Genomic DNA, 25,626 nt, shown 5'->3' with positions numbered 1-25,626 from the left:
CTGAATACAGGTAAGTGAGCTAAGCTTTATGTTCTGTTTAAAAAGCACCTGAATTATATGTAAACATTAAAGTAAAGTTGGCCCCACATAAAATGTATAAATAAAGGCAGCTGGCAAATGGTGCCCATATCAATAAAGCGTGAATGACCAACTGAATAGCATACCCCAAAGTGAGATGCTTTCTCATGTCTGTTAAAATGCCTGTCTGTCTCTCTGTGACTTCATATAGAGTTGTTCATCATACAGAGAGTGGTTCCCCAACATTATCAGCATCTAGGATAACATTAGTGAAGTCAGAAGCGAGCAGTACATGTGTGTGTTGCACATCTACAGAAGTGCAATGTCAAATGCAACGTTAATATCCAGTTAGGCCCAGCTGAACATATCTATAGGCAAGCAGCCAGAACTCTAGTATGAGAAGAAATAGGTCTGGACATGACTGGAAGCCTTTCTCAACAGTGACAGACTGAAAGTTGGCAGAACTCCCGAATCAAAAATAAAATGACATTTAATTGTGACTAGACGTAAGAAAAATAAGACATCTTTTTTTACACAGCTCAGTTGCCCACCTAAGCCTAAACTAGACTGACTGCTGACCTCATTGCTTTAGATATGTGAATGAAAACCCGGCTCACAGTGAGAAAGTGATTAAAACCCCTTCCAGAGACATCACAAGACCTACCGCTATTACATATTCAGTCTCCAAATCTTTACAGATCTACATTAGCTGCAACTTTGTGTGCCAAAAATAAAATCTTGTTTCCATTCCTACTTAGTGTCACTTTTAATAAAATGTACATTTGCATTATGCATGTTACCAGTGCTTCAATTTTTTTTCCAACCAGCATTGCTTTCCATCTGGCCTCATTGTCATATTCTGTCCTCTAGCCGTCTCCCCCTTAATATTCTCTCTAGACAGCTGTGTGGCCCTCTGTTCTTTGTATGACATCATACTTTGTATCATGACACTTTTCAAAATTAAAGGAGGTCATTAATCTAAAAAATGACAAATTTTGAATTTGATCCCACATTAGCCAAGAATCTCTGTCGAAGACCAATACATGATTATCTGCTTGATAACAGATATATATTTTTGCAAGATCCAAACTGCAAAAATGGAGTTAAGTGGTGAAATCTTTGAAAGGCAAAATAGTTGAGGTCCACTATATTTAATAATATTATATTTGATATATAAAAATCAGGGATAGGCACCAATGGTATACAGTCGCATAATCTGTGTGCATAATTAAATCTGATAGAGGATGCTGGGAATTGTATTTCTGCAGTTGGTGGAGTCAAACTGGTTGTCTGGCCCTGATTTACATTTGTAAATGCAAAAAGTCATACAAATAACCCAGGTAATCTGTGGCTCACAATAATCAAAACCCCTTTATCTATCAAGCAAATATCTTAATTACTTATTCACCATAAAAGTGTGTGTGGGGGGGGGTTAAATTAAAAAGTTTTGTTTTTTTTAACTAATATTCTCTGCATATATGCATAATCTCATGCAAGGATTAAGGAAATATTCATTATGGCCATTCATTTCCTAAATGTTCCAAGGCTGATTGAAATCATACGTCTTTTCCTCTCTCTCACTTGTTAAGTATCTCATCTCCATTTTTCTTCTTTGCTTCAAAACGCAAGAATGTTGTTTTACTAGCTGCCAAATCTAGTGCACTGTAAGAATCTTTAAATTAACACAGACAAGCGAATAGCAATGCAACAGCCTGCCTGTGATTTTCCGTGGGCAAAACATAAATAGGATTACCTAGACTTGCACTAAAAGACCAGCATACTGAAAAGCTTTCATTCTGCGGACCTACTGTGGTGCTCAACCAATTTCAGGCATTCTTATGGAACTTACAACATTTGTGATAGTGAACATGCCAGATGAACTCGGCTAAATATATAAGGAGCTGCAGGAAATGAGGGTTGCCTTTTAAGTGCAGTAACCCTTTTTATCCTAATAATAATAAGCGTGGGGCCAATGTAATTCGACTTTCCCTTTTGTCATGCACAAGGCTGCATTTCAAAAGCAAAAGAGGCTGTAAACTTGCTGGACACTCATCAGAATGGTCTTTCCTCCATACTCCATAAATACTTCAGCTGAATGCCGTCTTGCTAAACACTTGGGCTTGCAAAGCAGTTGAATGCAAGCAGCTTGCAACTTAACAATTTAGCAGTTAACTTTAGTGTTCTATGGACAATGATGGCTTAGTTAATTGTGCATATAAATACAAAGCCACCTCTAGCCATTTTGAAAACAGATTTTATATATATATATATATATATATATAATTTTTTTTATTTATTTTTTTTCCATTTGTAGGTATTTTGCTAAAATCTGAGAGTAGCATTAGGACAAAGTAAAGTAAAACTCAGGTATCTGTGCTCGAATCCCCACGAACAAAGAAAGATGTAAAAACCTGGAAAGTTCTCCAAACCACCCTGCCAAGAAACATGATTTAATGAAATCATCTGAGACGCAGTTAATCAAAAAAGTGTGTTTGGGATTATTCGTGCAGACAGAACAGTTACTGTTGGCTTCTGTGTTTTCTCTTAGTCTGAGCTATCTTTCCATCATAAAGAATTCTGTTCTCCTAGCACACAAGCAGTCAAGTCATAAAACAAATATTCTTTATTTGTCCTGCACCTGTAAAACTACAGCACAGCATGGCGTTTAAAGAACTCTTTAGTGTCATTCCTTCTTGTAGCTTGTGTCTACGGTGACAAAGTACAGGGAAGAAACAAAAGTGAAACAGCTTTGTCTTTCTCATTTTAAAGGGCTGTTTTCAGCTGAGGAGCAAATGTCAGGAAATCAGCTTTCTTTTTTTGCTTTTTTACTGCTTAACTGCATGACAAAGGCAATGGCTGTAAACCAATAAATACTTGATATGCTATCATAGAAAATCCTTCCCTCTGTTTAAATTCCATTTACATTACAATACAATTATTAGAATTATAAGACTTTTTATAACAAGAACGCTAGAGGGCAATTATCAACTTCTACCCAGGTAAAATAAAGACAAGATGGCATTTTATGACTGATTGCCCCAGGATTGTGTCTGTTTGTGTGTTGGTGTACACTGAAGACAAAGGTAGTTTAGCAATTTTACAGCAAAGTGAAACAAATGAGAGTTCCAATGCTGTTGCCTGTGTGACACAGATGTCACTATTAGTGCAGGTGTTTGTGGCAAATGTGCTGGGGTAAAAGTGATGCATCTCCAGGAGGGCAATGTGTTATGTCAGGTGGCGAGCACAACAGCAAGCTGCATTATTTGCAAAAAAAGTGCTTGTGAACCAATACAACAAAGTTAAAAACCAAATCCAGTGTTTTCCATGCAGTGAGTAGACTGACTACTCATTTTACCATATTTTTGGATTTGGTTATATATAAAATAAGACACATAAATACAGTATGGTGCTGCTAATACACATATAAAATGAATATTAGAGGAAAAGCCACATTAATGTGAGAAATATCAGTATATGTTTTCATATATGAGATCATTATGGAGGCTTGCACTGTAAGCAGTATTACCCTCTCCAAGTTGTGCTTCTAAGTTTTGTGCACTGCCACCATTAATATCCAACAGCTTGAGGCAGGGCCTATAGTTCTGACATCCATTTGAGAAGCGTGTCACTTCTAACATCAGGCTAATCTACATGTTGCCATGGCAGCACCCTTTCTGTGCCTTTACCTTTTTAGGCAACTGTATGGATTTAGTGTATTTTTTTCATGGACGGAACAAAAATGGTGGTGTTATTGCCACACAATCAGATTACTCCTGTTAGTTTCTCTATGGCCTTTCCCCCCCTCACTTCAATCAAAAGGGATCAGTTTCTTTAGAGCCTGTCGTCAATTTACATTACCTCTGTGTAGATCGAGCAGGGTTTGTAATCCCCTTATTAACTATGACCATGGATTGATTTGCCTCGAAATAAAAGCAAATTGTCTCGGCTTTGTTTTTAAATGGAAACTACAAAATGGATTACTAAAGAAATTTTCAGATTTCACACAGCTTGTATGGAGCTGAATTTAAAATGAGAACGAAGCAAGTCAAATAGGAAAGCTGTGTGAACGCTTTGCATTTTCCACCATGAGAGAGGGAGCCGAATTGCTTAGGCCTTTGTCTTCTTGTGCTTTGGGTGAACAATGAAGCCACAGGAGTTTCCAGGCTGTGCTTATGGTGAGGTGACCATTTGCTGTTCCCCCGTTTGCTTTTCATATACCATATGGGTAAAATCATTCAAAAGATGTGAGGGGTGAAAAGGACAGAGGCTTGTTGCTCTGCATATCTAAATCGAAATGCATTAAACAGCTGAACACACCCATTTCTCGTCTCCCACGTAACCGCACAAAGAAATAGCACACAAGCGAGTACACTAAAATTCATGACAGATGACCTGTAAAACAGGTTTGCTTAATGTCAGCCACTACGGAAGGAAAAGATTAGGCCCTTATGAACAGCAGACTGACTCAAGGAATGTTTCTTCCCATTTACAAAGGGGCAGTTGTAACTCACACCATGCCTACTTAACAGTAGTAATGCCTACCGAACACTGACTAGATTTGAGTATACTTGTGCACCCCTTTCTGTTCCCAGAGCCTTCAAACACTACTTTTAAAAGTGATGTGAGTTAGTAGCTCACAGTTTTATAAATTATTGCTTTGCTCTATAATAATTTTAATTGACTTAAGGGTCTATGCAATCAAGAGTGGAAGCGGGTTATGGTTTTCTCTTTTAGCAATGAACAGGTGGCAGATACGTTTCATTTGAACAAAATGTTATTAGGATTTGCAATTGTTTTTGTCAGGACATTTAAGACTAACACTATGGGGGCTTACATACTACTACAGAAGGCCCAGCAGAGGTTGGAAGCGGGGCAGGAATACAAAGGGCCCAGTAGAGAACCTAAATGATGACCACTTTCAATACACGTGTGCAAAACAGATCATGTTGTAGTTAGGCCACTTTGAGGTAAGAAGTGTTAAGTAGGCCAACTGCTATTTAAAGGTGCTTAAACTAACACTTGTTTAGACATGTTACACGCAACAGGTTGTAAAAGAATTTAATAGCCAAATAAAAAGTAAATTACTATTCAGGTAAAAGTAAAAGCCTTAGTACCAGGAGTAAAAGAAAAGGAGGCCCAGGGCAAGGTGTGAAGGCTGGGACCCAACTTCAGAGAAACAACTTAAATCAGGTTATGTCTAACCTGCAACCCCACAGCAGCTGTTGCAGTAAAACACACAGCAACCTAAGATTTCACAGGTCTCTAATCAATATCACGGCTTTCTACACTTTTACACCTTATAGTAAGGGGCGCAGATATAAGAAACAGGATTCTCAAAAATATAAGCAGATTACCAAAAAAACAAAAAGGACAGGGCAGACTGATAAAAGATGTGCAATGTGATTCAATGTTTAAAATGCATCCCTAATTATCCATGTACAAATCCAAGCACTGTTAAAAGTAAGATAAGTAAACTGATATACCATGAGAGCAATAAAGGTGCCTGGGCCCAGTATTCTTGATATTACATCAAGGAAAAAAAAATTAACTGACATAAATGGAATGCCAGCTTTCCTATCTGCAAAGGCCTGTAAGCTCTGTTACTTATACTTAATATGTGTTTTATTATTTGGCCACTGGCTACAATTCCAATACATTCTGAATATGGTATCAAATGTATTCCATTGCTAACACTTTTTCCCAAACAAATGTAACATTTCTCTTCTTTAAACATCCTTTGGTGCTTGTATATTTTAGTATTTGGTTTGATGTGACTAGAATTGTACGGATGCATTTTCTATTGCTCTTAAATAGCAAATAAGGGAGAATGCAGACGAGCACGTTCACAGCGAGCTTTCTATGTCAGAACCTATGGCTAATTTCATATATCTTTGAGTTAATTGAGGCATTTGGAGTTTTCAGGCCAGCTGTGCTGCAACTGCCATTGCTGAACTATTAAATACAATATAGCATTCAGCCTTTCCCATAATATTCCACTGTGAACAGAATGGAATATAGCCAAGAGCAGAAAAAGTGTGATGCCAATATGCTGTCTACCAGCGATGTCCAAAATATTGGTTTCCAGCTGTTAAGCTGCAGCTCCCAGCGGCCTTTCTGGGAGATTTAGAGAAATCATGCTTTGACCCTCTTATATGATTTAGGAAAATAAGTGATTTATTTAATATATGCTTCACTGCCTGTGATCCTTACCAATAAGAGTAGGTGTGCTCAGCTATGGTGGCGCTTTAACTTCAGTCAATATTTGTATGTCATTTATATGTTCAATGTACAGCACAGTGGAATATGTTGGCACTTTACAAACATGTGTTAATAATAATAATCTATGACTGACACTACATAGAAGAGACAAAGGGTTGACAAAATAAACACAGTGCCTTCAACCTGTCCTGCCACCACAATATAAAGCCAATTACTGCTCCAAACAAAGTGCTGTACCTGAGCTGGTTTACAGATAACAGGCTTGAGATAATTACTATAGATAATGTAACAATTAAACCCCAGATGAACCATAGAAGAGGGATAAGACAAATCAGTAGATCTAAACCGTGTCCCCTTCTAAGTATACAGCATGTCAGTAATTTACCTGAGCTAATGCCCCCCACCCCCATGCAGGTGTGGAAGTCTCGAGAACAGCAACAATTTCTGCCTTTGTTTGCATTTGCCCACAAAGTTTCAGCCTTGGCTGGGCCTTGATTTAGATGCAAGAGCACAGCCCAGTGATTTTAGCATTGGGCCTGAGCTGTGTGATTGTAAGGGTTAAAATGGCCATCCCATGGGGAAAGGGTCCTTGAATAAATTCTTGTCTAGGGCACTTTTCCAGAAACTGAGATATGGTTACTACAGCAGGCACTTTGTTCAAGGGCTGGCTCAGCCGTCCCTTGGAACCAGGACCATTACCTTCAGTTTATCATCCTGACAAAATGTAAAGAATGAGCAGAGTAAAAACACTAACAATTCATCCCCTGGTGATTTCTCCATTCTTTCCCTTCTATATTAAAACTGACAAGATTAACCTAAATGCAAACTGCCGAGCACAGTTCAAGGGGCTATTCACAGACCACTGAATGTACATTTGTTTACTTACAAAACTAGGCCCCTAAAAAACAATGCACAGCAGGCGGGGGCACCGAGAGCGGCTTTCAACAGATTTACAACCTTAGCATATTTTGCAATATTAAACTACTACATTGCCTTGAACATCCAGGTTAAAAAAAAAAATTAAAACAGACATTTTATATTTTTCTTAAATTTTCAATAAATAAAATCAATCTAACAAAAAAATTCTACGGGCCTAAATATATATATATATTTTTTTTATTTATTTATTTTTTCTCCTAGGTGAACAGAATGAAAGGTCACACATATTTATAACTGCGTTGCTTTTGCTGTTACCCAGAATGCTTTTCTTCTGCCTCCATATCACTATAAGGTAGCTGTGTTCTGATTTCATCCTAATTTTATAGTTAGCGGCCTAAAAAAATTAACTTTACGTTTATTTTTTTTCCCCTTGGGTCAAGTGCAGTGCAATTTATCTGTAATACTGGTTTCAAGGGCTGTACTCTAAAAGAAGCAAAGAGCAGGCACTCTATAGTCTAATTATATGGGACTGTGAGGACTTCATGAATAGAGTTATTATCCTGCTATTCCCTATAGTGATATTTATATGTTTAATGTTGCACTGAAAATCATGGTGGAAATTAAAATTTGATGCTAAAAGCTATGACATTCATATTTCATTAGTGACTCTTAAGTTGAAAAAAATGTATTTCCATAATGAAGTGGGAGATGTATTCATAAAGGTTCCGACTAATGAAAATCCATGATGCTTTTCATGTTCCTAACTGATTTTATAGCTGAAATAGCACATTGTGTCTCCTGGGTAAAATTCCTGGATCATTAAGTACAAATAAAAATAAAACCAGCAGGGCGGGCGTCTGTTTTATGGGAAAAAGGCAACACTGCTATGGTCAGTCAAGTAGGGGCATCAATCCTAAGGCAGACTGTAATACAACTCCAAAGGCTGTGTTGGGACTGTGGCAATTGTTGTGCAACAATAGCGGTTAGAGAAATGACGTTAAGTCACAAAAAGGTAGGGAGAAAGATGCCACCTGCAATTGTTAGACAAAAGATGTGGGTTTTATTTTGCAAGAAAAAAAAGGGGAAGAAAATCCAAAGTGCGATGATATGATCAAATGACTAGATTAAATAGGCTGGAACTGAAGGACTGGGAAGGCTGAGTGCATAATCAAGTTGTGTGCATTGAAAGAGTGACCTCTGTGGGCCTGAAATGATCATGATTTTAGATCCACCATTTACTTTCATTCAGCAAGTGAAGCTTTTTGAAAGCAGTGCCTCTGAACCCACTACAGTGGTAGACCTGCCAGGACCCTCAACATGTGCACAGAGAATGGGCCCAAATGCACAGCAATAGATAAACACTTTGCATCTTCCCTTCCATGAATAAGCAGTGATTTAGAGTACAGCTTGGGTAGTTAGCTGTGAATGCAGAGCAATGTGCTGCTGTCCAGACTGGGGACAGCTATTTGGCTCTCTTTTGCTTATTATGAGTATTCCCTGTTTCATGGAAAGCATCAGAAAACGATGGCAATGCTTGCATTTGAGCTACCTGAGGAGAGAAACTGCTTTACAACTACTGGGTGACATTGGCAAGCAGTGCTGCAGCAGCCACAGGGCACATATTATCTACAGACACTGCTTAGTACCATGCTCAACCATTTACCCTTCTGGCAGATACCATAAGCCACAAAGAAATTAATGAATATAATTTTCATTGAAAGGCTTAATAATATAGTAAAGCATTTGATATTCACAAGCCTCTCTTCATAGTTGTATGTGACATTCTCATTAACCTACATGAAATAATGCATCTCTGCCTCAGAAAAAGCTTTGGGTAGAGCATTTCAGATGGCATAGATAGTACATGTATAAAATATCTGAACCAATACATTCTAGGGGTGCTGTGAGATTCCCATGACCCACTATTCGGGGTGGGAGCAGGGCTAGAGTTAACATGTATTTATGGATTCGTATTTTACTCTGAACCACCTGCTCTGCCATACTGGAATGGCATGGTTGTTACAGTTGCACACCCTTCTGTACACACTGCCCGCTCAATGGTAACAATCCCACGGGAGTAAAAAGAGATATATGGGCAGTTATAGTTATAGCACATATAGCGATAATAAACAGCAGCACTGTAAGAGTAGGACAGTCGTAAGTAAGGCTGCTACAGGGGCGCATTTATTTCTATAGCACCGGCATAGTGGGCAGCGCTATACTATGATAGAAAATAGAAGAGTACAAACAACTGCAACACCAAGCAACAAAGGGCCTGCTCGTATGAGCTTACAATTCAAGGGAAAGGGCCCATGCTCAAAAACGTGCCAACCTGCTCCTACAAGTCGCAACCTGCTTCTATATGGTAGCTCCATACGAGCATTTAGTGGACACACATAATCCTTCGGGACTGAAAGCTAATTGCAATAAATAGTAGCTCCCTACATTTCAGCGATCGGCAGCGTCCCCTAGACTCCAGAATCCTGCCAGCCTTGTGGCAATACCAGCCCAACCGGCTAGTTTATCCAGTAGCTGACTGAGCGCAATCATTTGCTCCCAGCACCCACAGAACAATGGGAGTACCTTGTACTGGGGTGACCCGGACACGTCACTGTTCCCGGGGCGCCCATGGGACACTAAGTTATCTTACTGGGGGTATCAAAAGGCGGGTACCCCGGGTTCTAGAGGGCTCTAAGGTCAGCCATTCCTTGTCAGTACAGGGGTATCTAAACTGCCGAGTACGGCCCTCCAGCTGCTGTTGAACTTCAACTCAGTCGGGAGCCCCGTTTAATCCCCCCAGTACTAAAGAGCGGCGGGTAGATTGTCCCTGCATGGCTATGGGGCACACATCCCAATAATACTTGGTTTTATCGCACAGAGTACTGGGCTACAGTGTCGCACTGTGTTTGTATTCGGCCCACACACTGACACAAAGAGTAAAAGAGATAGGGACTTACCTGGCATTGGACGAGTTCCAGTATATAGGATCCAGCACTGTGGACCAGGAGATCGCAGTCCTGAGCAAGAGAATACAAACTCCTAGGCTGTACTTCCACACCGAGTCCCCGCTCAGTGCCATGATCTGGGCGCCCCCCGAACCAATCACTGACCAAACGCAACGTTTCGGCTCCAGTCAAAGCGGATCCGCTGACAGCAAAGAGTCCAACCAGCGGGGAATATCCAACTCCCTGAGTGTGGGTGACTGAGTCAGGAGGAACCCCTGGCTGCGCTGTGCCAACAAATCAACTCCAAACGGCAAACTCCTGCTCAGATGCACTGTATCCTAAGGTACCAAAGGGGGCCACACTGGTAGCAAGGGGACCCGTCATCCGGCAACCCTTACTGCTCGGTGCCTGTGATCCTAAGCCAAAGAGCCCGCAACGTGCACTGCATTAATCCAGCTCCAGACAGTCCCAGTGTATCCTATAGGTGCCGGCAGATAAAAGCTGGTGCAGATTCCTGTTTGCCTGCCAGTGGCTGCTGGGAACGACGGTATGTGGCACTGCTGCTCCGGGCACAGGACTAATGAACTCAGCTCCAGATCCTCGCACTGCTTCTTACTAAACCCAAGTCATCTCTCTGAGCACAGTGCTTAAGCCATATAAACTCAGCCCGCCCTCTCCCGCACGTCCCTCTCATTGGACGAGATGCTGAAGAGCGCACCGGATAGGTGGCGCTTCACGTCAATCGATTGCTAAGGCAGAGCGCGTCTGCTCTATGGCATCGTATTGTGTGTGACAGGTACAGACCTCCCATACAATAAAACATGAACTCATCGGTGGCTATTAATATTCATTAGGTGACCCCGTGACCCTCGCAGCTCCTACCTGTACCCTACGTGCAACATAGACAAACTCCACTTTGTTTTATGGCTTCTCTTTCAGGCATGTTCATTTTTAGAAAACTGAAACTTTAAAGCCAAACCTATGTATAAACCTTTGCGGCGATATCATTAATCTAAAAGAATCCTTTTTGTAGCGGTAATTATTTTACAAATACCACATTTTAAGTTACATACGTATTTTTACTTAGTAACAATGTACTTTTCAACGTTAATGATTATTGCAAAAATCTAGGCATTGAATAGTTAAACAAAAAGATGATTTCTGTTTTAAAAAAATCTCTTAATAAATAGAAGCCCTAGGCTACATAAGTTCTACAAATTTAATTGCGATAGATATATGATATATGTATGAAAAAGAGCCATAGCCGAAGCTCCTGGAACATAGTAACCGGTGTGACCTCCCTATCAGCCTCCAGGGACTGGACGGAGAGATTTGCCACTTCGGGCTATAAACTTTTATTTAGTCAGAAAATAGTCATCCCTGGGGAGCAGAGAGTAAATAGGTTAAAATGAAATCTGTATCCTCCGCAGTGCAGGGGGGTCCTGGTGGGAGTAAATCAAATATACACTTACACAGCAAACCATCTCTTTCCAGAGCCCAGCTGTGTATAGTCTAGTAATGGATATATTATGGTAGGTGGGGGAGATCTAATGTAACTACTGTCTAATTATACAACCCAACTGTTTATATGGAGCTAGAGAGTTATTATTGGTGTATTTGGCCTTCTCTATAGCTTTCTGCGGTGCCTTGTATTGTGTCAGGGCTCTGTTGAGAGAGAAGGGAAAACTAAGTGTAACACCTATTGTGGGTCCCTACATAAGTAACAAAAACTAGTTTATAGTTGGAATGAGCAGCCACTGCCTATAAGGCCCCAAACTAGCAAAGGGAGTCCCTATGGCATATGCCACATTACTACTTGTACAGGACATAAACTCCATAGAGCCTAGGTAGCACCTTTGTATCTCATGCCCCCTGTCCCTGCTTGTGATGTAGGTGCCAGAGCCTGTTTGTGTACAAATAAGACACCGCAAAGAGAAATAAATAGAAGAGTAATAAATACAAGCTCCCAAAGGCGCACAGTGCGCTGTACACGGGGCACTATAACTAACACCAAACCTCGAAGTAGCAGAGAGCTGCTGTTCCAACTAGCAAAGCATTCATTGCAACCCATGGGGCGGGCAAGGGGTTAATGGATATCTGTCAGACAGAGATAATTGTACAGCACCGTATCTCTTGTGCTTAACAGGATAATGCACCTCTATGTTACAGACAACAGATCAAACTTATCTGTGCCAGACATCAGAATAATGTATATCAGTATGTGTACATGTGTAGCCTGCCTGTGGCAGACAACGGGTTAATGTACTCAGTCACCAGGCTGAATGTGTATCTTAGGGTTATTGTATATCTGTGGCAGACAGCAGGTAAATGCATATCAGTGACAGACAAAGGGTTAATGTCTGTGGCAGACAGCAGGTTAATGCCTACTAGTGGCAGACAAGAGGTTAATGGCCATCAGTGTGGCAGACATCTATTTAGAAGGGATTTGTCCATATCTGCCTGCCTCTCCACGTTGGCCAGTCTCCAGCCCCCACCGTCGCCCCTGGAGGCTGTTTGGCTTGCTCACTACAGTGCAATAATGGTCTGTACACCATCACACATGCCAGTGTCACATTTTGCAACAAGCAAAGAGGTGATAAAAAAAAACCCTAACCCAGATGATGACTGGGCCCCTTAAGTGCTTTGCAGCACGTCTGGCAAGTAATCTTGCTTGGCTAAGAGAGGGCGATAAGCCACGAATATGTTGGGATCCACTTCATTAGTGGCCCCAGGAACAACTCCCCTTAATTCTACAAGGTACAGAGAGTCCCTCAGCACAGTAAAGTGGCATATACAAGTCCAGCTAGGGCACCATGCATGCACTACGCACTGCCGCAGTAGGGAGCATATAAACTTATACTTCTGGTTTTCCCAGGCTTAGAGAGTGGGGTGGATGAGAAGGGGATGGTTTTACTAACGTTCCAGTCTGCAGCTGCAGGTTCTATGCTAAGCAGCCTGGCGCCGCTCTATTTCCCACGGAGTCACAGCGCCCACTAGCGGCAGCGCTCCACTAGCATGAAGAACTCCGCTTGGCCCTACAACTCCCTTGCTAACCTTAAGAGGCTTTGACATTTTTAAATTAATTCAACAAGGTTTGCCACTGTAATTGTGCCCTAATGTAGTTTTCTATATACGCTGTTATATCGGAGATAACCGTAAGCATACACCTAGGTCGGGGGATTCGACATTTAGAAATGTGTTTTGTTACAGGAGTCACACAGTATTATTGTAATGAGTCAGAACTAGAGAAGCTGGGATTTATAAAATGTATACGTTTGTATGACTGACTACCCGAGTGCGCTTGGTGAGTTAAATAGGGGGCTATATACTATTGTCTGTGTATAGAAACACAAATCCCTGTCTATCAATAGAGGCACCAATGTGACTTCTGCGAGTGAGTCAGGCGCACTTTGCTCCATTTCCACCCCCATGCGAAAGTGACTTGTGCCGTGAATGACAAGTGTTTGCTAAACCTGCCGAATCAGTGACACAAAAGACACAGTGAAATGATGAAATGATTAGTTTCCAACCCAAATTTAATAGAGAGGAGGGGACTATAAAAATCCATGGACCCATTTGGGCAGACATGCCTGAGCCCTCTTCTCCGTACACATGTGTTGGGATTAAAATGCTATTTGTAACCCAGCGACCTAATGCCAGCCACGATCTGATTGTTATCCCACCTATTCAATCAGGGAGGAGGATAATGTGTATTTTTCTTATTCTCATAAGCTGTGAGGCCCCCAGATTGTCCTGATCACATTTCCAGCTTTCCCTTCCCTAAATGCGGTTTCTTATCTCAGAAATGTGTTTTGCGCCATCAAAGAGAAAAAAAAGCAGTTTGTCTTTCACACTCCATTTTCAAAAGGTCTCTTTTCTAGCAAACTATTAATTTAATTTGCAGTTTCACAAAGGTCGTGGATCAGGTTTTCATCAGAAGAAAAGAGTCTGGCTGCCCAGGATGGGATCAAATCACATTAAGTAGCAGACAGACAGGGTTTCTGCTGGACAGATATCCATCAAGTGGTATACACAAACCAAGGAATATCCAAACACAAATCTCCCCCCAGACCATGAGGTATGGGCAATGACATGATCCTACAGGAGGGGACTGATACATATCTGTGAGAACCATCCATGCCTGTTATTACACAACCTAATTGCAAGTCCTCGGTGGCACAGGCCCTTTGTGATTTGGGAAAAATATCTGTGAAATCCACGCAATTCCTGTCTTCTTTCTTATTTGTTTTCGTTTTAAATAGCGCCCGTTGTGATAGATGAGTGAGGGAGGGTGTGAGTCAGTGCTGACCTCTGTCTGCTGCATCCTTGTTTGGAATAAAACAAAGGAAACGGGAATCCTTGTCCTGGCTCCAAATAGAACCGAACTGCTAAAAATACAACAGCAAACAATTGCTCTGATAAACATACCTTGGGAGAAAGCAAGAAGGAAGATGCATTGCAAATACTGCACATTTTGAAACATAATTGCAGTGTGTGTGTGTATATACAGTCACACACACATATATGCATATATATATAGATGTATTTGTCCTATTTATTAAGCTATGTGTATATGTGTATATATACATATATATGTATAATTTTTTTCTTATTTATTTAGGTTTATATGAAGTTATTCGGTTGGATCTGCCAGACTGCTGCAATAGTGCAAATGACGGATTCACATGGAATGAGCGATCTGTATACCTTACTAGATCCCTAGTGCTAAAGCTGTCACTTTCTCTCCCATTAATTGTAATATTCCCTGCTAGCAGTGTAAATGTCCAGCCCGGGAGTCATGTTAAAGCAGAGCAGACGCCTCTTTATACAAACACTTCTCCCAGAACCCAGTGCTGCTGCTCTGCTTCTCTCCCAGGCTCGCCTCCGATTCAAGTCGAACTAGCAACTGTCTGTGCGATAAGTGTAGATTGGATATTAGTCCATATTAAAATCATATTCCCCTAGTGGAAAAAAAAACTTAAAACTATGTATTAAAAGTAAAACCTGTTGGATGTTTTTTTTTTATCCAAGTTGTCTATCTTTGTAAAAGATTTTTTACAGACGTCAAACTCAGTTGTAGCGCGATACAAAGTTATTATTAGTAACAATGTATAGTTCCACATACGACCTAGTGCTGATAAAAAGTTATTACAATTAACGGAACGTTTCGGGCGGATGTAAACTCTCCCTGTTGCTGTTATTGCCGCTAGCGATTTGATGGCAATATACAATATACATATTTAATAATATCTGCCTATACATTACCCGAAGTATCTCTCTGCCGTCTATTTAGCACGGTAGTTATCGATCGATCTACAGCGCCTCGCCGGGCGATTTATAATAAAAACGCTTACAATTGAACCCAATTACATTTTTATCCCACGAATCCCAGAGTTTGTAAACATTCCAGAGAGAGATAAAATATCGCTGTGTAGTTCGGAATGGTACAAATATTTACTCTGTAAGATTTATGGGTGGAATCCCACGCCAGACACCCCCCCACATCACCACACACAAAATGCTGGTTCTGCAGTCAGTGCGCAGGAAAGGTTTCCGGGAAGGCTCGCCCGGTTTAGCAATAACGACAATGACAAGTAAAAAGTACAAAGGAACACTTGAATGGGCCCCTAGAACCCCCACACTAAGCCCCGGCTCACCAGAAAGCCGCCATGTAACCAGTAACATCAAAGCTTGCTGATAAAGTCCTGATAATAGCATGTATTCTGTGCTGGGGTGCGCACAATGCCCCTGTCTGTTATACCATTTCAGTTCTGTATATTATGGTAAACAAATGTGCAAGCTGAAAAAAATGAACATTCATTTATATACATTAACTATAGAAAAACAGCGTTCACAAGATTGTAGATATATAGAAGTTTATTAAGAACGACCAACGTTTCGGTCAGCTCCAAGACGTTTAGGCATCTAAGCACTATTTCTCTTAATAACCATGTTTTTTGTTTAGAAAATCATAAATAAAGTCACCGTCGTGCCTAGTTTGATAGGACAAATATCCAGACATCCAGATAAGGTCTGGGCTTTTAGCCTTTCTGAGTTATTTGTCATCATTATGACCCTGCAGAACTGCTGTCGCTGGCTGCTCTCACTTTAACAACTTCTCTTCAATCGAAGAAAAAAAAAAATAAACAAATAAATGCAAACAAAAAAAGTAAAAAAAAATATGACATTAAAAGAAAGAAAAGCTGGAAAGCTCCCAAACATCTTGCTGGCTCCGGTTTTGCTCCTGTGGCTTTGCGATTGCTGGGAGTGCAAAGCTGCCTCTAACCTGCACTTTATTTATGTGCTTTCTAAAATACAGGGGTGTTTTTTCCAGTAGCATAAAAAAAGTTTTTGACACTTTAAAGTCACTTATTATTTAGCCATAACACTTAAGCGTTTGTGAGTGGGTTTAGTTACTGAGAGATTTATATTCATTGTGGAGAAGGGGGGTGCTGTAGCCTATACCGATCAGTTTCATACTGTACTTTCCTCTTAAGAGTTTGTGTGTATTAAGCATTTGTGGTTCCTGTAAGGTGATACCTGGAGATTATCAGGATATTGTAGTATGCAGGTCTCAGACACATGTGAGAAAGTGTACCTAATATATGGCTTTACCTGTGCCCCTTGGAACATAGCAGGTTACAATTACAGCTGGAAAGAGAGAAATTTTTGATATATATATATATATATATATATGTGTGTGTGTGTTTGTGTTTCTCTTTCACACATGCTGTAAAACTGTTAAAACATGAATGAAAGAAATAATTGTTTCTAAACAAAACATTTTCCCCCAATCACTCTCCTTCCCACCTGGACATATTTAACTTTACACATGGACTGTTAATTGTCTAACCTATTGTTATCCTTATTTATGATGACAGCTGATTCATTGGTGTTTTGTCCACATCCCTGTTCCCTATGATAAACATGAGATAATCACTGATGTTACAACTGTGCAAACAGTAAGTAATTAGAAGACAGACTCTGTGGTCAGTGAGTGAAGGACAGGCTGTTGGGCAGGCATCTCAGGCAGGTCCACTACAGTGTAGATGGGATAAAGTACAAAAGGGGAAACTGTCAGTTATGTCTACACAATCTGTGTTTTTTTTAAATAAGCAACAATATTAACTGTAAAATACACTTAACTTCCAGAGGAACTAGATGCGGTTTCCAGAGGAAGTCAGACCTGGTAATTTAAAAGCCAGACCTGCTTTAAAATGTTATAAAACAGAAATATTTTTACAGTAGACACAGTTAATAACTATTCTTAAAACTGAAAGTTGTAGGTCTGCATATCCAGCTTTCAATTTCATGTCTACAGTATCTATCTATCTATCTATCTATCTATCTATCTATCTATCTATCTATCTATCTATCTATCTATCTATCTATCTATCTATCTATCTATCTATCTATCTATCTATCTATCTATCTATCTATCTATCTATCTATCTATCTATCTATCTATCTATCTATCTATCTATCATCTATCTATCTATCTATCTATCTATCTATCTATCTATCTATCTATCTATCTATCTATCTATCTATCTATCTATCTATCTATCTATCTATCTATCTATCTATCTATCTATCTATCTATCTATCTATCTATATCTATCTATCTATCTATCTATCTATCTATCTATCTATCTATCTATCTATCTATCTATCTATCTATCTATCTATCTATCTATCTATCTATCTATCTATCTATCTATCTATCTATCTATCTATCTATCTATCTATCTATCTATCTATCTATCTATCTATCTATCTATCTATCTATCTATCTATCTATCTATCTATCTATCTATCTATCTATCTATCTATCTATCTATCTATATCTATCTATCTATCTATCTATCTATCTATCTATCTATCTATCTATCTATCTATCTATCTATCTATCTATCTATCTATCTATCTATCTATCTATCTATCTTGATCAATCATATCTATTGTGATACTAATATCTACAGTCTATCTATCTATCTATCACTATCTATCTATCTATCTATCTATCTATCTATCTATCTATCTATCTATCTATCTATCTATCTATCTATCTATCTATCTATCTATCTATCTATCTATCTATCTATCTATCTATCTATCTATCTATCTATCTATCTATCTATCTATCTCTATCTATCTATCTATCTATCTATCTATCTATCTATCTATCTATCTATCTATCTATCTATCTATCTATCTATCTATCTATCTATCTATATCTATCTATCTATCTATCTATCTATCTATCTATCTATCTATCTATCTATCTATCTATCTATCTATCTATCTATCTATCTATTTATCTATCTATTGTGATACTAATATCTACAGTCTATCTATCGGATCTCAATAACCCTCTATGTAACTATGTAACTATGTAACTATCTACAGTATCTATCTATCTATCTATATCTACTGTATCTATCTATCTATCTATCTATATCTAAAGCTATCTTTAACCTATGTTTTTGATAAAGTTTTGTCTAAGGCTTTGAAAAATGGTACTGCTCAAGTTATGAAAGGCTTTGTGTGACACTTCTGATCAAGGGTACATGGGTGAGAAATGTTGGGTATTATAAAGCACTAATATGTTTCCATTTTCACCAAATACTGTGCTGTACAGTACAATTTTTCAATCAGTTTAATTTTTTTCATACAGTTATTTTAAATTTTTTACATTCATCCCGGCACTTTATTCCAAGGGCAATGTGTATGTCTGCACTGTAAATTAATGGAATATAGTGCATTATTATTCTGTCATTGGAATTACAGCTATATGTCAGTTAAGGGCTCTGGCACACGGGGGAGATTAGTCGCCCGCGATTAACTCCCTGTTCGCGGGCGACTAATCTCCCCGAGTTGCCTACCCCTGCCATCCCACCGGCGAACATGTAAGTCGCCGGCGGGATGGCAGACGCGGCGGGGCGATTTGCGGAAATCGCCGAAAAAGCCTCGCGAGTGCAGGCATTGTTTCTATCACTTTGGTGTATACTTTGGGTGCCTGTCTTATCATAGACCACTACAACTGACAGGACAGGGTACAGCTGAACTGGGTACACAGTCACTTCTTCCACAACTCCATGGCTGGTGAGTTCCAATTTATGTAAACCAAAATGATAACACACTTTATTTTGATGGCTCCAATTTCTATGCCAAGTGGCATTTTTTATTTTATTAAAGAGACAGTTTTAAAAAGAAATGACAAAGCCCTAAAACATGCAACATGTTCAATAGTTTGAAATTTGGAAACATTGGCATGATATTTTTATCTAAAAATACCTGTAGGTTAGGCCTTTTTAGGCACTACTTATAAAAGTGTATAATCTAATCTAAGGCTCTATTGAACACAAAAGATGGAGTGGGGCTTTGTATAGACAACAGATAAAAGATAGCTGAACTCAGCAAAGCTGATAAAAACACAGTACAATAAAAAAACAAGACTTCTACTTCAAAGAAAGAATGTCTTAAGGCAAATGCCACACAGGGCAGATTCTCAGTTTGCAGATAATAACAGGCCCAGAATCCATCCCTGTGCTTCAAAAATCTGATTACTGTGTCTGCACCCGGAGCCATTGGATCAGCCTGGGTGCAGGAACAATAAGCGTAATTTACCACAAAACCTCTTTTGCATATGCTGAATTGTGCTGAATTCCGCTTAGGGCTCTGGCACACGGGGAGATTAGTCGCCCGCGGCAAAACTCCCTGTTCGCGGGCGACTAATCTCCCCGAGTTGCCCACCCCTGCCATCCCACCGGCAAACATGTAAGTCGCCGGCGGGATGGCAGACGCGGCGGGGCGATTTCAGGAAATCGCCGAAAAAGACGTGTCTCTTCTGTGCGGGCACATCAGATTTTTGAAGCGTAGGGGGGGATTCTTGACATGTTGATAAGTGCAGTCCCTCCGCTGACATTGGCCTTCTCCACAGAGAATGGATTTAGGCACTGAAATGCATATTCGTGTGTTAAGGTGAATACTGTGAGTGCTGTTCTTCTGCATATGTAACATTCTAAACTACTAAAGGATTAACCTAAGGGCAGTATTTGTGGATGCCTTGTGGCCACTATCACCACAATTGTCACTTTGCTGAAGGGTGGTAAATGTGATGCGTTAAGGCAAGGAGAAAGGGCCTCATATGAATAATCAACTTTTAGAATAGATAATGAAGAGGCAAAAACACTGAAGTAAATATTTGTGAATATTACATAATATTATTTTTAAAAAATCAAAAAGCAAGTCTATGTACAAATGGAACAAGATAAGTTTTCCCTTGAGCATTATTGAAGTCATGGAAAGCCAAATCTGTGTGTACCAGCAGATAGCTGGTAGATCCTGAGACACCTCAATGGCTAGGGGGTAATCAGGTAGTGCACTTGACTAAATAATATCGAAAGGGTCACAAAACCCATTGGAAAAATAAGGTTATTGCCACACAGGGCTTATTCAAGCATTTCGGTGGTGACATCTGATCCGGGTGCTCTAGGGCCAAACAATCGTATCAATCCAATATCACACACCTCAGGGTGGGCATAACAGGGAAAGATTGTTATCGGCTCAGCTTTATTCCTATCTTGTATTATACAATAGAGCAAATATCTGTCCTAACATTAAAAAGTGGTAACTATGTGATATATATTTAATATCCTAGTATGTATATAGCAATGACGCATTTTCACAGGGCATCTACAGAGATTACTTGTCATTCACATCTATCCCTGCTGCAGTGGAACTTACAATCTAAGGTCCCTAGCACATTCACTCATAGCAGGGTCAGGGGCCAGTAAACCTGTCTGTATGTTTTTGGTGCATGGGAAGAAACCCACACAGACACAGGGACAACATACTTCCAGACAGCGGCCTGGCTGGAATCAAACTCCCCCAGTGCTGCAAGGCAGCGATGCTACTCACTCAGCCACCATGCAACTGGGCCAGCTTGTCTTACACACTATACTTACTGCCTTAAATGAACATAACCACAGTCACATTCCCCATAGAGCTTAGTTATATTCATGTCATTTGTACCCATATTAAGGGCTCTGGCACACGGGGAGATTAGTCGCCCGCGACAAAACTCCCTGTTCGCGGGCGACTAATCTCCCCGAGTTTGCCTTCCCCCTGCCATCCCACCGGCGAAAATGTAGTTTGCCGGTGGGATGGCACACGCGGCGGCGTGATTTCGCACAAAATGCGCCGAAGTTGCCATCGCGAGCTTTACGGCGGTTTTGCGCAAAAATTCGCGCCGCTGCGTGTGCCATGCCCCCGGCGACTTACCATTTTCGCCGGTGGGATGGCAGGGGAAGGCAACTCGGGGAGATTAGTCGCCCGCGAACAGGGAGTTTTGTCGCGGGCGACTAATCTCCCCGTGTGCCAGAGCCCTAACTCATTTATTTTAGTATTCCCTCATTTCACATTATTCGAAAATGCACTACCTGTCCCCCGAAAACATGGAATTGGCATTGTATGCAAAGTTTCACAATACAGGCACTGTTAAAAAATGTTTATTTATTGCTGAAAAAGTACCCATGCTTTCTGCGTTGGAGAAAGGAAGAACAAAAAGACAAATGGTCGGGGGGGGGTGGGGGGGGGCTTAAAATCTGGATACAAAAGAGTGAGATGGGATTTACCCTTATTAAGGTGGTGATGGGGGGTGGGAAGCAGGGAATGCCTTCTCATGCAAGTGATTTCTGTAAATACAGTTACTGCTTCAAAGCCCTGTGAGAGAGCCTGGGAAGACTATTGACTTTGCTAAGTTGAGCTGCTAACTTCTGCTCACTGGCAGATTATTGAGTAATCATGAGGAAAACGACTTACATCAAAGAGAACAATAAATTAACTGTCTCTTTGCTTGTTTATCAATTAACCGGAAAATATATCTGTAAAGAGTTTGAGTAATTTATTGTTCAGCTAAGAAGCCTGTGATGCTATTTACATTAGTCAGGTATCTAAGAAATGCACAGATGTGCTGGCTGAACGCCTGGCAAAAACCAAAACATTGCAACTATGGGTGAAGACACACTGAGCTACATGTCGTGGCTGCTAAAATAGACAATGCTGATCACTTACTGATAATTGTCTCTATGTGTGTATTAGCAGAGGCAGTTCTCAGTATTGTCTATGGCAGGGTATTTTCTGGCATTTAATAGCCGTGACAAGTAGCTGTTACTAAGTAGCTCCGTGTGTTTTCACCCTAAAGGTGGCCATAGACAAGTAGATTTAAGCTGCTGATTTGGCCCCTTCAGACCAATTGGGTAGCACATCTGTCTTTGTATGAGTCCTTCTGATGGGAACGGAAATTTGCCCAAAAATTGGGAAGGTATTGAGGACTGCATGTGCACGTTGATGCAGTTTTTGATCCAACTGCCTAAATAGCGGTAATTATGATCCAATCATTTAGCCTGAGGGCCAAATGATCAGATCAGCCCAATATTGCCCACCACAAGGATTTTTAATTATTTTATACAATAGAACATGTAGAACTAAACTAGTTTAATTTCAACCTGTAACAAATGTCACATCCAGGTACACTTAGGAAGCCATACAAGGGGCCAATTCAATATGATTGCACCATTATTTGGCCCATGTGGTGCATCTACTAGAACAGTGATCCCCAACCACTCGCTTGTGAGCAACAACCCCTAAAGTGTTGTTTACAGTGCCCTCAAAGCAGGCACTTATTTTTGATTTCCCAGCTTATTTTCAGTTACATAAACACTTGGTGTCATGCCAAACAGAGCCTTCTGTAGGCTACCCATCCACATAGAGGCTACCAAATGGTCAATCATAGCTCTTGCCATATTTCTCCATAATATTAAGAAACAGTGATGGCAGCTTATAGAGAGAGGGGCAGGGACTTTTTATAGTTAAGGTTTTTAAAATTCAAAGCTCAAATGAAAGGTTGCTATTACAAATCTGCTTTATGTTGGTGGCGGCAAAACAAAAATATCTTTCTAATTTGCATGGGTCTAGTTTACGGTTTTTGCAATTTACAGCCTGTAAGAATGAGGAGTTTTTAACCAGGTACAGATTTGTTTTAGCTTCCATTGCTAAATCAAATCAGATGAGCCTTGATTTTATTTTGTCTTCAAAGAGGTGTGGTTGAGCATGGTTATTTCATAAGCTGCTTTCCAGGAGCAGGAACAGGAGGCCAAATGAGTGAATCAAATACAAGCAAGATGGGGTAGGAAGCAACTTTCCACACATGATAAGTGGAACAAATATTTATTAATACAGGAATAATGGAAAGGAGAGGCAGGAATGCAGTGAGTGGAAACAGAACATAATCTATGTCTATATCAATGCACCCCTCTCTGTATGTTATACTTAGGAAAATATTACTCCTACTGAAAAATATAAGGACATTAGAAATCACCAGAGAGTTTCATTATCATGAAAAGCCATAGGACTGCAGGTTTATATTTTGCAGTTGCCCATATTTTTTATATTATGCATGTGTTTTAATGAGAAATGCGGCATACCTAACAATACTAAGCTCTAAATATAACTGATAGCATAATAACTGATATTTTACAGGCCTCTTGTGATTTATATAAGAAGTAATGTAACATATAAGGATATTAGTCACCGAGCAGTTCCATGACCATAAAAAGGAACAAGGCTGCATGCTTTTCTATAGATAATAGAACTCTGGTGTCAGGAAAAGTGTTGTAAAAACACTGCATGGTAATGGCGAAAGCCAGTGCAAAGGAGCCATGATGTGAGATATAACATTTGGTGCTGGTTAGCTGGTATTTTTCTGTAGAGAAAATACTAGAATGCCAGCAAAAAAAATGAGCTGAGTGAGGAATAGTTTAAGCTTGAAAGTAGTTTTCCCAGTGTGGCAGCCATTTTGGTTAACTGGAAAACTACCATTGGTTTTGGAAAGGAAGAGCACGGGGGAGGGAAAAGGTGAATGAGATGAAGAGAAGTGAACAGAGGGTAGAGAAAGTGGCAGAATGTCAGAGGGAATGGAACTAGAGAAAATGTGGAAAGTAGGGAGGGGGAAGTCTTCACACTTTTGAGCCAATGCCCATCCATTGTGAATGCCAGTGGATGAGATACCTACACAGGAATCATGGCAAACCACTGCAGTTGGGGATGCCTGCACTACACATCACACTGGTGGAAATTTAAGTGTCATCGTCAGACATGTCTGGCTACCAGGGGCATAAATATACAGGAAGTTGGGGGCGGGGGGGGGGGCCACAGGAGGTACAGTGGGGAACTGACTAGTAAGGAGTTTCAATAAATGTTTATTCCCAAAGTTTAGGGTGCCAGTAAAATGATACTGATGATAGTTATACAACTACTAGCTACAAAGATCAAGTTGCTCCAAAAGGAGGCACAATTGAGGTGTAAGGGGATTGCAAAACATCATACAAGTGGCACTAAGCAAGAGCAGAGGATGAACAAACAGGCTAATGTCACATACAGTGTTTAGGCCACCACTGTCACTAGACCATGGTCAAAACACCTCTCACTGGTTATCGCTGCATCTCATAGTGTAGAGAAACATGCTATGTGACGGGCATGTAGATGTGACAGGCAGACATCTGCTCAAAACACCCACAGCATACAGAGCTATGCCTTGGCTTTTCTAAACTTGCGTTTTTCTTTTCACAAATGGAGAAAAGCCAATGGACTCCCATCCACTTCTGCATCTCTATACGTTGGCCTGGGCGCAGACACACAGCAAAACAAAGCATAGTTTCACATTCTCACGTTAATATTCACTCCATCTGTCTGTACACAGAATGCCATGCCTGTCAGTGCAGACGCAATGGTGGATGGGAGCAATCACATTTTCTCCACCTGCAAAGATCCAGCTCTGTGTGCCATCAGCCCTTATTGATAGCTATAAAATTCAGGTTACACTGGTATGTACTCAAGGAGTTTACTAAGGCAAATGTAAGCTAACATCACCGCTAAAACAGACAGCTTAGAAATTCTTATTCATTATACATAGTTGAGCCCCTGTAAGATAAAAGCAAAAATGCGTTTACCTTTTTACCTTCAAAACCAGTTTAAAGCTATAGATCATGTGTCAAACTCTATGACACATGCGCAGTGGGGGGGGGGGGGTGGGGGGGCAAATTGGGTAATATATAGTGTTAGCTGCTGCTGCCGCCGCCGCCACAGGGACAGATGGGGGGGGGCAATATGGCTGCTGGCACAGGTACATGGGGCAATAATATGGCTGCTTGTTACCAAAAAAAGATGCCAGGTGTCCAGCTCTGATAAAATGATATAAGAGCAAAAACAACTGAATTTTAGTGTGTTCAATAAATGTTTAACCTGTCTGGCCCGCGACCTAAGTGTGTTTTGAATTTTGGCCCCCTGTGCAATTGAGTTTGACACCCCTGTTATAGATTTTTTTTTATTTTAAAAAACTTCTAGTCTGCTTCTTGACAACTCATTTAAGGCTGTTAAACATACAGTCTAACTTAGACTCTGTACTTTTAGGTTATTGTTTGCTCTCTGGCCCCACAGCTTGCAGAAAAGGCAATTCTAAATGTAACACCCTTGTTTTTGTAACAGTTTTTATAAATTGCAT

General features: G+C 40.3%; 1 protein-coding gene across 1 annotated transcript in view; it reads right to left on the bottom strand.

Annotated features, from left to right (window-relative positions):
- The window catches only part of efnb2 (ephrin B2), a 33,741-nt gene extending 23,078 nt beyond the window's left edge, over window positions 1-10,663 (bottom strand). Inside the window, 1 exon segment of the mRNA NM_001100239.1 lies at window positions 10,074-10,663. Coding sequence (NP_001093709.1) covers window positions 10,074-10,195 — 122 coding nt within the window. The 5' untranslated portion in view covers window positions 10,196-10,663.
- Window positions 10,664-25,626: the final 14,963 nt, after the last annotated feature.

The sequence above is a fragment of the Xenopus tropicalis genome, chromosome 2 (assembly GCF_000004195.4).
Source record: "Xenopus tropicalis strain Nigerian chromosome 2, UCB_Xtro_10.0, whole genome shotgun sequence".
In the NCBI taxonomy this organism is placed as follows: domain Eukaryota; kingdom Metazoa; phylum Chordata; class Amphibia; order Anura; family Pipidae; genus Xenopus; species Xenopus tropicalis.
This window is presented reverse-complemented; position numbering and strand designations above follow the sequence as displayed.